General features: G+C 33.1%; 2 protein-coding genes across 2 annotated transcripts; both read right to left on the bottom strand.

Moving 5' to 3' along the window:
- Nucleotides 1-849: 849 nt before the first annotated feature.
- Nucleotides 850-1,830, bottom strand: LOC122277662 (cysteine-rich repeat secretory protein 38-like). Its single transcript, XM_043087747.1, has one exon. It carries the CDS (start codon nucleotides 1,770-1,772, stop codon nucleotides 1,017-1,019), a length of 756 nt encoding a protein of 251 aa, XP_042943681.1. The 5' UTR covers nucleotides 1,773-1,830; the 3' UTR covers nucleotides 850-1,016.
- A 3,667-nt stretch (nucleotides 1,831-5,497) lies between these two features.
- LOC122275580 (cysteine-rich repeat secretory protein 38-like) lies at nucleotides 5,498-6,526 on the bottom strand. The gene has a single exon (XM_043084698.1). It carries the CDS (start codon nucleotides 6,477-6,479, stop codon nucleotides 5,748-5,750), a length of 732 nt encoding a protein of 243 aa, XP_042940632.1. The 5' UTR covers nucleotides 6,480-6,526; the 3' UTR covers nucleotides 5,498-5,747.
- Between the last annotated feature and the right edge of the window lie 6,557 nt (nucleotides 6,527-13,083).

Below are 13,083 nucleotides of genomic sequence, written 5' to 3'. Positions count from 1 at the left end.
ACTCTACCATTGGGACCTTAATATGGGTTGGTTTGGACACTTAGTAGTATCTCATAATTATGTAAATAAGAGTGAAATGGTCGATTTTGTGAATAGTATTAAAATTGTCTATTTATAAATGGTTTCGGTTAAAATATTTTATTGAGTTTTGGCAAATATGAGAGAAAAAATTAAATAAAAATATTATAAAATTAAAAAATTATTTGAATATAATATTTGAATATTATTTTTGTTTTAGAGTTTGAAAAAAATGTATTAATTTTTGTGTTTTTTTTTAAAGTTTATAAAAGTTGTAATGGTTAGATAAAGATAAGATGAAAAAATTAAAAATTAAAAATTAAAAAAATATAATTTTATGTTTTAGTGACGTTTAAAAATAAAATTGTAAAATTTTAATAAAAATATATTATCCGATCGATCAAGCTCGTTACGAAAACTCACTCAACCCAACATTTGTGGGCCTCTTACGAATATGTTAAAAATCTCTCTTATGCCCAAGAGTTATACGTTCGTCATGGTACTAAGATATAGTACTACTACTTCTGATATATGTAGAACGGAAGCTTTCTTTTTTAAGTCCCAGGCCACTAATTAAGCAAGACAAACTCAATTTCAAGAGAACAGTGCTACTTGTTTTCACATGATCTCATTGCTAGCTGTTAACAGCTTTTAACGGGAGAAATTATGATAACACGTACGTAGTACAATATAATTTTCCCTAAATAATGGTAGGAAATCTAATGGCAGCAATAATTAGTTGTCTTAATGCCTTAATTTATACTATACATGTTGATAAAATGATTGTGAACGTAACCCCGGCCAGTACTTACGTACACATTTACAATCACATTAATGAACGACAGAACTAAATTTTATTGATCTATGAATTAGACAGGCAAAACATGATGATAATATATATATATATATATATTTATATAACTTGTTTTATTTCACACTCTAGATCGAGATAGAGCATGCATTACAAAATGATCTAATGATTAAGCGCTATTAATTAATTAATGAACGAATGGGTAAATCTCGTATCTAACATTACAGCTTCCCCCAACTACCCTCCCTCCTTCTTTCCCATCACAACACCGAGGAAGTCCATCAATTGCACCCTCAAGACACTTGAAACAATTAGTTCTCGAAAGGTCCCTTGTGCATTGTGCCAAACCGTAGAGTTTGATCTTCTTCGATTGATCTCCCATGATCTCTACTTCTCCAACTGCATACATTTTTGGGTTGCCAGACGCTTCCTTGGAAAGTCGGCTCAACAAATCCCTGGTTTGTTGGTTAAATACTTGGGGATTAATATTACTTACATTTTTCACGTTCAACATGTAGAACTTGTTTTCGTTATCGATCTGGCCGAAGAAATATTTGTTCATGTACTTCAAAAGACAATTATCGTACCAGATAATTGCACCTTCATTATATGGGCAGCGTTTGTGAATTTCATTGCTGGCCTCGTTGACACAAGTCTTGCATTCGCTGGCATTAACATCACCTCGACAGAGAGCAAGACCGTGAGTTTGGTATTGATACTTACCCAAAGAACCAAGAGCAAAACCCTGAGGAGGAGTTTTGTAGTTCAGAACACTCAAGAGCTTTCTTAGGTTTGATTCGTATGGGTCACTGCTTGTAAAGTTCCGAGAGTTTGAGCAGAAATGGTAGAGAGGGCTGGCTCCAAAGACGGTTTGGAGAAGGAGAGCGAAAGTCATGAGGATCAGGTGGATGGAGGAGGTGAACTCAATATGTGAGGAAGACATGATGATTTTTGTAAGGTTCGTAATTATCAGATCTAGAAAGGATATTATATAATTTGTTGAAGTTCAACTCTGATCATAACGTTTATTTATAGGGTGATCATTTGAACATATCCTCAGGGGAAAAGAGAAAAGTTAAAAGGGCTGACTTCTCTTGATCCGCTTAGATAACTGTACAAGTTGACAAGAAAATGTCAAAACTAGCTGCAATATTGTTGGCAATAGTAAAATTGCATGGGCATGCTAAAACTTCGCTTCGTCAACCTCATATATAATATATAAATATATTATATATATGGACTGTAATAAAGTATAGAAGATGAAAAATCGGTTGACCATTTAAGATAGAAAGTTCTTGTTGAAGAGTTGATCAGTTCCCGCATGAGGGACGCTTGCTATTCTGACTATTATTCATAATGCATCACCACCTTACATTTTGGAGTAATGGTAAATTTTGTAAAACTATGGATCCAAACCTATCAATTAAGTTGTTTTTGGATTACTGGTAAACGTTCCTAGAAATCAATGAATATCAGTACTTAATAATTGTTTAATGTTAATTGAACTATATATGTATATATTACCACGTACGCGAGACTTTTAGGCTTCATGTGAGTCATTTAATTGGACCTTGCTTCTACCCATGACTTTTGTGGGCGTACGTCGAATATCTACGCCGCATTTGGTTCTAGTGATTGATCTGATATATATATATATATATATATATATATATGGGGAGATAAATACGTAGGAATACGAATTTGTCTGTCACTGAAAGTCTATGATGTTGGTGTGCGCGCCGTCATGTACTTGAAAATAGATATTCAACTAATAGAGAGAGGTGGTTTGGATTTTGAAAAGAGATGAGATAATTTTAGATAAAAGTTGAATAAAATATTATTTATTAATATTGTTATTATTTTAGAATTTGAAAAAATTGAATTATTTATTATATTTTAGGTAGAAATTTAAAAATGTTATAACGATGAAATGAGATAAAATGTTTTCTAATCCAAATGGGTCTAATGTCAACTGAGCAGTAGCTGCAGTTTCCAAATTGTATTAATTAATTGCAATGGATTATTATGCTTAAATATATATTAGCGATCGATCGGATAACTAGTTAGGCATATGTATTTAATCATATGATCATCGATCGATTCAAGTCAATGAAAGGTCGTCAAAAAAAGTTTGAGGCGAGCGCTAATTAGCCCTTTTGTTCATGATGATCAGTAGCTAGAAGAGTTGAAAAAAAAGTTGGTTTTTTTTCATTATCGACCCTTTGCGGCTAAGTTGACCAGCTTCAAGCTTCTAGATTAGAGTTGAAAAAAAAAAAAATTGCTTTCGATCGATCGAGCGTGTGATAATTGATCACGTGTCGGCGGTGAATATTGCTGCTAGCTGTACGTACGTCTAGAAGTGGAGACATGTCTACATAAAGCTTCTAGGCAGTCTTGACATGATTTTTATATACATAGCTGGGATCGATCACCATCCACCTTATTTAGTCACTTTAATTTCCATTTCATCATTCGTCTTCGATCCATGCATATAAATATATATATATATATATATATATATATATATATCTGTATACACCATGATCAGAATTAATTTATAAATGTTTGTTGGCTAGCTAGCCCTGATCTATATATATCTATCATCTTCCATGATCATGTCTGCAACTTTTTTTTTTGGGGGGGGGGGGGGGAGAAGGGGGGTGGCGCAGTTCGTCGGCCTCAAACATGTTTCATATATACATGTCAGCCTCTGCGTCATGATGATGTGCAATATAGTTGGGCATGCATGCGCACGCACAGATCATTGGCGGTGTAATTAAAAAATGTTGAACACAGCAACTAGTACTTTAAACAAATCATTGTGGAATTACTTTCGCATGAAACTGGGCCACTGGTTGAGTCAAAGCTAGCTAGCCAGCTAGCTAGGTGAGGTATTTTGAATGTCATCCCTAGGTTTAAAGTACCGATCGATCATTATGCTTTTGAAGCCTCAAGTGCCACTTGAAATCATAGTCAAAAGTTGAAAGCCTGTGATTTTTCATGCGTACCACTCCATTTTTTTCATAAGTATAATATTTAATGCCATAAATTTTTTCATCTTGATCTTATTTCAGTCAAAGATACGATATTCTATATATATATATATATATATAAATTGAAGAAAAACTTCAAAATATCTATACAAAAATTCTAACGTATAGCTAATTTTACATATTCTTTTACATATTTTACTGATGTGATTGGTTAAATATTAAAAAAATTGATGTAACTAATCACATCAGTGAAATATTTAAAGAGTATATAAAAATGACTGTATGTAACATTACTCATATCTATAATATGCTTGCATGCATGGTAATTTTCTTGTTGCATCCTCAAGAAGAATTTTTTGTAACCCAATAACAAAGTCTTTTTAGTGGGAGTAATTAAGATCTCAAAAATAGTATTTCAAACACGCTTCAAAGTAAAAATTATTTTTTCATATTAAGTTGTCTTCTCATTAATTTCCTGATCATAGGATCGAGAATTTGCAACCCGGCCCGTCCAAGACATGTCCAACCTGACCCTGCCTGACAACCAAACAGTAAGGAACTAGATCGACCGGACCCGTCACATTCGGGGTCAAATGGTCGGGATTTTCCATCTCTTCTGGAAGTCTTTTATGTAAAGAGTAATATTACATATAGTCGTGGTGTGTATAAATACCACGTAATTACTTTAAAAATGAATGAAATTTACGATTAAAAAAATTAGTTTTTATTTATGTGAGTTCCGTATTAATTTATTTTTTTAAAAAAAGCTACACGGTGCTTGCACAATCACGAGTGCAAATATCATTTCTCTTGTACAAAATGCGGATAGCAACAAAAAAATCAGCTATGAGCCTATGGGCGTAATCAGTTTCTGCTCGAAAGCCGTCTTACTCTCCTTGTGCTGATTGTGTTGGAACTTCTTTGTCGCCTGCTCCAGCTCATTTAACACCTCCCTTTCAGTGTACAGGTTCGCCGTAGCATTCACAAGCCTCTCCATCCTCCTTACCAGCCCCTCCATATCCTTTGCCAAAAACCCCAATTCCCTCACATCAATAACCCCACTCACGACGTCCCCATACACGTACCTAAAACCTTGCTAGGCTGGCTCGGTGCATTTCTTTCCCAGCCTAGACACCACGCTGGAGACGCAGTTCAAGTCGTCGAGCTTCTTTAACAAAGCGAGCTCCAGAAGGTGGACCTCGTCCGAGGACCCCAGGTTCAACACTCCTTCAAATTTTAAGACCTCGGTCTTGGGCTTGGAGATCTAAGAATCAGTCAGGAATTTGTAGAGAAGAACAATCTTTGACATAATGGTGGCTACCTTGAAGGAAAGGATGGCTATGCATGGTTTGCTTTGGGAGATGGTTGAATTCTTGGGGCTCTTCCTCTTTGAAGGTTCAAGAAGGAGCTTGTTTATGCGATTGGAACTTATATTACCTGACTACCTATAGTTCGGTCGGTTTAACACCCGACATATATACAATATAGCCTGATTCCCGGAAGCATCTTTTATTATATATAGGATAGGAATTAATTGGTAGGCTAAAAATGAATAATTAATTGCTAATTGTGTTAATTATATATTAGAAGCTGGAACTTGTAAGTAGTACATGCATTAGCTAAACTCTATTAATGATCAATGTACGTATTGTGTAACATGAGCAAATCATATATATGTAAGAAACGGAAATTCTATTCAACCATATTTTTGGACAGTTGAATTTACACACAAACGTACAGTAGAAGTGATACTCCATATATATATATCCTACTAGAGGGAGAGTATCGTAAACTTATTCATATATAGTACTGCAGGCACACTTTATTTTGCTCAAGAACCTGTAGAAGATTCAGAAACCCTAGACACACACACACGCACACACACACATATATATATAACCCTTATGATGGTTTATATATATCTTCTATGTGCTAACGAAGGGATAAATCTCGTATCGGAAGTTGCAACTCCCACTGACAACTCTTCCTCCTTCTTTCCCATCACAACAACGAGGAAGTTCATCGATAATACCATCAAGACACTTGAAACAGTCAGTATTAGAGAGATCCCTGGTGCATTGGGCCAAGCCATAGAGCTTCTTCGATTCACCAAGCTCTTGCTCGCCAACTGCATACAGTTTTGGGGTCCCGGAGGCTTCTTTTGCTAGTAGGCTCAACAGCCCCCGCGTCATTTGGTTAAACTTGGTGGGATTGCTAACATTTCTCAAGTTCCACATGTAGAACTTGTTTTGATTATCGATTTGGCCAAAGAAGTCCTGGTTTAGGTACTTCAAAAGACAATTATCGTACCAGATAATTGCACCTTTGTTATATGGGCAGCGTTTGTGGATTTCGTTGCTCGCCTCATTAACACAAGTCTTGCAGTCTGATGCTCCAACATCACCGCGACAAAGAGCAAGCCCATAAGTTTGGTATGGATGCTTACCCGCTGTACCAAAACCAAAGCCCTGGGGTGGGGTTTGGTAGTTAAGATTACCCAAGAGCTTTTTTAGGTTTGATTCGTAAGGGTCATTGGTGGTGAAGTTTTCAGAGCTTGAACAGAAATGGAAGAGAGGGCTGGCTCCAAAAATGGTTTGGAGAAGGAGAGCAAATGTTAGCAGGTAGACAGAGGAGGTGAACTCATGTGAGGAAGACATTTTTGGAAAGGAAATGATTGATGAAGATTGTGTGTTTAAGGTATGGACCATGCAGCACGTATTTATAGTAAATCTGACCAGCTAGCCCTAGGGCCGGAAGATGTAATTAATAGCCGCAGTGCCGCACTAATGGAATCGGTTCGATCTTTTCTCCATGTAACTTTTCGATCAAGTTGAATGAAATTGTCAAAATGGGCTGCGTTCATTGTTTGAACTTTGCAAAAGTCAAAATATGAGTAAGTTAAAACCACACTCATGAATATTCCATGATCAACAACTTATCCCACAAAATATATTTTTTTAAAAAAGGGAGGAATTGCACTTCGACTGTCATATGGAAGAATTACGAAGAGATCGATCGATCGGCTGCATATTAAAAGTGAAAGTTCCTCAAGATTATGGTGGTATTGATACAAATATAATACATAATTAAGAAATAACATTTGTAGTCTTAGGTTATACAAGCCTCGAGTAATACTTATTTTTAAAATAGTGGAGTTCACTTTTAAAAAATGAATGACTTATATATATATATATATATATAAATATATTATAACATTACTGATCATAATATATAATAAAAAATGAAATGAAGAAGAGAGGAGGGAGATCAAACACTTTGAGAGCTACATTTTTATTATTCTCAAGTGTTATTGAATACAATGTATACATCTCTATTCATATGAAAATTACATTGAGCTAAAATGAGGTAAGTATCTCATTATGAAAATTAGATCAAGATGATATCAAATCACTATTGTGAAAATCAAATCAAATTCTAGATTTAATATTAATATCTCCAACAAATATAAATAAGTGCGTACGTACCTATCTTATAGTGTATTAAGTATCATTTTATGACTTAGCCTACGGAAGAATTCTTGAGATTTCAATATTATATGTATGTAGAAGATATATATTAATGGATGCCGAGGGAAGCTTAATATATTTTTGGCGGATTACCCGGTCAATTAAAAATTAAGCACAAAAATTAGAAAACTATTCTTGACCGAGTTGGCATACATCCAATAAAAAATCGATATTGGATATCATGCATGTGTCCTGTATATATATTAAAAAGATTATCGAGTAAGATCCACCTAGTTATTTATAATTAGTATCGATCTCTTCATTCACTATATACATGCATGATCATCTAATTATAGTTGTAATATTCCAAACAGCTCCAAAGTCTTCATATTGACCAGCCAACCTCTTTGAAAGACACACATATCGTATTCGGCACGTTATTATTATTATATATATATATATATATATATATATCATGGTGCATATATTTTTGTATATGAGAGAGCGAGAGAGAGACGTTCTACAGTCACAGATCGACCGTATGTCCAATATCGATCCTCGCACGTAAGGTTGAAAAATATTATCATGTGCATATGTATATAGCTCTTAGGTGCATTGGATTTGTGTTAAAATTCACAAAAGACCAGGTTTCCATATATATGAAAGCAATCCATAATTTGGTCGTCAATAACCTTTGAATATCTCCACATAGAAATGGAACTCACGATCGAGCATGATCTGCATGTGAAACTATATATATATATATATATATTATATTAGATCCGACATATAAAAATGAAGTCATGAAATGGTCGAATGAGGTTCTAACATGTCACGTACGTATTTTAATTTATTGTGATATAGACATATATATATATATATACACAATTGTGTCTATCTTTTGCTCCTAGCTGGCTAGCTTTTCACTACAAGATCATCCATCTGAATATATATCTAGTACTTTATTTGTATATAATTAATTAGTTCATGATGGTTCAATTGAAGAGAGTAATCATTCTTTTGGTCCCATTTTGATTAGTACTTTTGGTCACGTCCATGCCGAATATTATATTGGATTGATTGTTGGGCAATGTCAAAATATACAAGCTTGTACATTTCGTTTATTTTTCTTAATGATCAAATTATATATAATCTTAATTTTAAAAAAATGGTGACTAAAAGTTCTCGTGGGCGAAACACGTACAATTGAAGAAATAGACCATTGAATATTTGATTAAGTACTTACTATTACAACAAACATGATATTCGATTATCAGTGGCTGGCCAATGGGTTTGTTGACATGGTTTATATTATATGGTCAATGTCCAAAAATTAATATCTTGACAAGGAAAATAATATCTCAAAGATACTCATGAAGCAGGTAAAAAAAAGAGATGGACACGTAAAAAAAATCCTAAGTGGCCGTTTGCATTGAAAAATCAATCATCTCATCTTATTATTATAATTTTTTTAAATTTTTATACAAAATATAATAAACAATTCAACATCTTAAATCTCAATTTAACTTTTTCAAATTCTAAAATAATAATAATATTAAAAAATAATATTCTAATAATATTTTTTTCAACTTTTAACTTTCTTCTAAAACTATCTCATCTCGTATCACTATCAAAATAAGTCCCAAGACTTTAATGCTACCTGAAAATTTCAAGCCCGCAGACATTAGCATTAAAATGGTAATTTAAGCTCCAGTACTCCTTCTTGTCATGTCCGTCAATCTCGCTTCATGAAATATTTAGATTTGAATAAAAATTAAGGTCTTTGTATTGAGTTAACTTCATTTTAATATATGTAATTAAATTGGTGATTAGTTATGAATAAGAAAAATGGTAAAGATTTAAACACATCAACTATTGCACAATCAAATAATAAAATATAACATTATAAAACTTTTATACTATTATTTTAATTTTGGTATGTTTGAATTTTAAGAAAAAAAATATATATATTATTAATTGTGTCCATACCGAGATAAGAGTATTCGTTTAAAAAATAAGATAAGATGATAATTCTATAAATAATAGTATATTGATTTGAGTTAAGATATTTTATTGAATTTTAAAAAATAATAGAAAAATATTAAATAAAAATATTATTAAGTTAGAATATAATTTTTTAACATAATTTTTATTTCGAAATTTGAAAAAATAGTATTTTTTTTAAATATTTTGTTAAGAAGTTTAAAAAAATTATAATGATTAAATAAAAAATAAAAATTTTAAAATTAAAAAATATTTATATTTAAATGATGTTTAAAAAAAAATTATAAAATATTTTAAGATAAAATGAAATCTTCCTACTTCCCGAACAAACAGTTGTTACGAATGCATGTGGTCTTGACAAAATAACCGTCAATGCATTGACTTGGTGGCGGGCCATAACTTCTAGATAAATCATTTTATTGGGTGGGGTTTTCGTCAACTTGTGTCACGATCTGCCTAAAAAGCAAGATAATAACATCATCATCACATGCATGTCAAGGTTTGACCACAAAAATATATTAAAAAAAGGCACAGTTGTTAATCAGTTTGAAGCATATTCATTAATTATTAAATCACTAGTATTTTACATTTTATTTAAGAAATAAAAAGGGAAAGATCACAGCCTTAATTTTTGCTTTGAAAAATTATGTATGCAGTCCCCGAACGAGAACTGCCCACGCCCGATTAAAACACATCGTTTTAGTAATTGTGAAATGAAAAATATGAATTCAAAACCCTCCACCTCCATTGTATATTAAAAAAAAAAACTGACATTTCATATTGAATTAGGAAAACTCATAGATGAAATGAAGCCCTTCGAGCTTGAGACCATAATCACTAAGATATTGTTTAGCTATCAAGATTTCTTATCTCGAACATAAAATTTTTATTTTATTATTATAATTTTTTCAAATTCTCATACAAAATATAATAAACAATTCAACTTTTTTTAATTTTTTTAAATCTTAAAATAATAATAATATTAAAATTTAATATTTTAAAATTTAATCTTAAAACTCAAAATTCTCATTTAAGAAATCTCACTGACCAAACAGAATCTAAATAGAGCGTTCCCTTCAAACTCGAGACCGCCAAAGCACTCTCCAGGGTACTACATAGTGCCCTCAGCAAAAGGGACCCCCACCTTTTCCATCACTAGACCCATTCTCATCTTCTCACCTATTTCTTATTTTTTTTTCTTTGATTTCTAAGCAGGAAGGGCTCCAACATTTTCATAATTTTATTTTAGTTTCTTATGTAACTCAAATTGCTTTTAAAAGAAACACACAAGGGAAGAAAAACACATCGTGTCCAACAAATTTCCTAAAATGATGTACCTGCAAAGGAATCGTTAGGGGACAATGAACGTATTGTTCCAACCTATCATGCCATTTCCATGTTCTGTTAGCTCTAGCTAGATGAAATCAACACTTCAGAGAAATTGGTAGGTAGAGTAAAAATGTGGATAGAGATGGAAGAATGGACAAAGATAGAGTGGAGAGAGAGAAAAGTTTGAAACTGAATCAAAAATGGACTCCGGGCCTAAACTGGAACATGACTTCAGATCAGCATTTATATAATTTAACCAAATTTTTAGAAGAAATCATCGAAAACTTCATTTCGTGCATTTGCAATGGGGATTGTACATAGACAAACTTGTCTATTGTCTAGCTGCATGAAAGGAAAATAGAAACAGGTTGAGGATTCTAAGGCAAGCATGCAGCGCGTGTCCTGTGCATTTTAGGGTTCGTTTGGTTGTTATTCAATCTAATTTTAAGTTGCATTTAACATTCGAACACTCAACTCTCAAATTAAAAACTCATCTCAACTCAAAACTTCTTTACATGTGAAATCTACAATCTTTTTCAACTCAACACTTCTTTATACACGGGACTCACAACTTTTTTCAACTTCCTATAAATAGTACTAAACTCAATTTAGGTAGATCCCACATAACTCACTCCATAAACTTAACTCACTACTATTCATAAAGAACTCAGTTCAACTCAGCATCCAAACTCAGCCTTAGAAGCTTTAATTTACTGCATGATCTAATTTCTTAATTAAGGCGCAAGAGTTTTTCAAAATATTTTTTTTCATGAAAACAACTTCAATTCAAATATGGGAGCTATTTTCTTTTAACCAATTAATTGTCTAAATTTACATAAAAGAATATACAAATTAAAACAGATAGGCAATAATGACTTGATCTGCTCATGTCCCTTAAGTTTAGAATTAGTTGCGTGTGCGAGGGATGCATATATGTGAGATAGGGGCACATGAATTTTTAAAAGAGTAATGTTTCATTTAGTTATTTTTGCATATTTTTTAATTATTTTACTGATATAATTGATTGGATCAATTTTTTTAATATATAATTAATTATATTAATAAAATATATAAAAAAATACGTAATGTAAATTTTAATTTTTTTATTGGGACATAAGTGGTGCGTCGCTCGATTACCATCGACTTCTTCCATTGCGATTATTTTTGCGAACATGTAGCCAGCGGAATTGATAATCAGGTTTTGGTTGGCGGAATTTGTCGGCCAAATTTGGTAACTTCGATCATGAGTACGTATTGGTACTTAGCTTGTGTGGTGGTGAGTGATTTCAAGTAGTACTGTACGTAATAAGTGGAGTTTATACACCACTACAACAAATTGAGGTTTTTCCCACGAGGGAATTTGGTGGAAATATGTGGGGGCTATGTGGGAAAAATTCTTTCCCCACCAATTCCGTTCGTGAGTCGTTGGTGGCATAAAATTCATGAGCAATAACCTTTTCGCATGATAGAACTAACTCGTGGGAAAAAACCATCTTTTGTTATGACAGGAATGAGTGGAAAAAACTGTTTCAGTCCGTGGCAAATTGACTTGCAACCTATCCTTTGTGGTGAGAATAACCTCAGTTGCCACCAGAGCTATAGTCCCAAAAAGTGATTTTGCCATGACTTCAACAGTCACTTGTTTAGTGGTGTAAAGGTTTTAGCCACTCCCTTGATCGTGAGTGAAGAGGTTTTGGGAGGAGATGATCTCGTGATAAATTTTTTTTAGTTACCAGCATACTTGTCAAAAAAACCCAGTGTTTACCACCACTGCCATTGCAAATATGTATTCCCCGTGAGAACAGTTCATTGCTAATAAGTATTTCCCTACAAGTATGACAGTGGCTAAAGTTCTACAAGCCATGCATCGCTGTCGTGACAAAAAGTACTAGCTAAGGTGGCTTACCTTTTTATTTCCATGAGGAACATAAGTTGGAAAAAGTGACACCCAGGTGGGAACAAACATTTTTCCACCAAAAATTTCGGTGACATGCTAGTGGCATATAATTCATGAGCAAAATTAGTTTACCACAAAACGTGCATTTGGTGGGTAAAATGTATGTTTTTGCCATGAAATGTTCTTGCGGGAATACATATTTAATATCCATATATTACTCCGTTTAGCACCATCTGGTTGCGGTGACAATAGACTCTATGGTCATATAATTTTGTGGTGGCTATTAGTGAATCCGATATACATTGTCTCGTGGATAAAATTCCTTTTGCCAGGAGTTGTTTGGTGGGAAAAAAGCAATATCCATTTGTCCAATAATTAAACTTTTGCCATGAACCCCTTCGCACATCCATTTGGTTGGTCTAATTTTTTCCCCACCATTCCATTTTGTGGGCAATACATTTTGTTCCACGACATCTAAAAATTATATACCTATTTTTTACAACAGCTGCATCCTTTATAGAATGTCACCTTACTTCACATTGTATAAACCAATTATCATTGGTT

This window comes from Carya illinoinensis, chromosome 9, assembly GCF_018687715.1.
Source record: "Carya illinoinensis cultivar Pawnee chromosome 9, C.illinoinensisPawnee_v1, whole genome shotgun sequence".
Taxonomy (NCBI): domain Eukaryota; kingdom Viridiplantae; phylum Streptophyta; class Magnoliopsida; order Fagales; family Juglandaceae; genus Carya; species Carya illinoinensis.
Note: the sequence above shows the minus strand (reverse complement) of the source record. Positions and strands in the feature narration are given on the sequence as shown.

What these genes read in the sequence shown, in the direction of transcription:
- LOC122277662 (XM_043087747.1), bottom strand. Translation starts at nt 1,772, where the DNA reads ATGTCTTCCTCACATATTGAGTTCACCTCCTCCATCCACCTGATCCTC.
- LOC122275580 (XM_043084698.1), bottom strand. Translation starts at nt 6,479, where the DNA reads ATGTCTTCCTCACATGAGTTCACCTCCTCTGTCTACCTGCTAACATTT.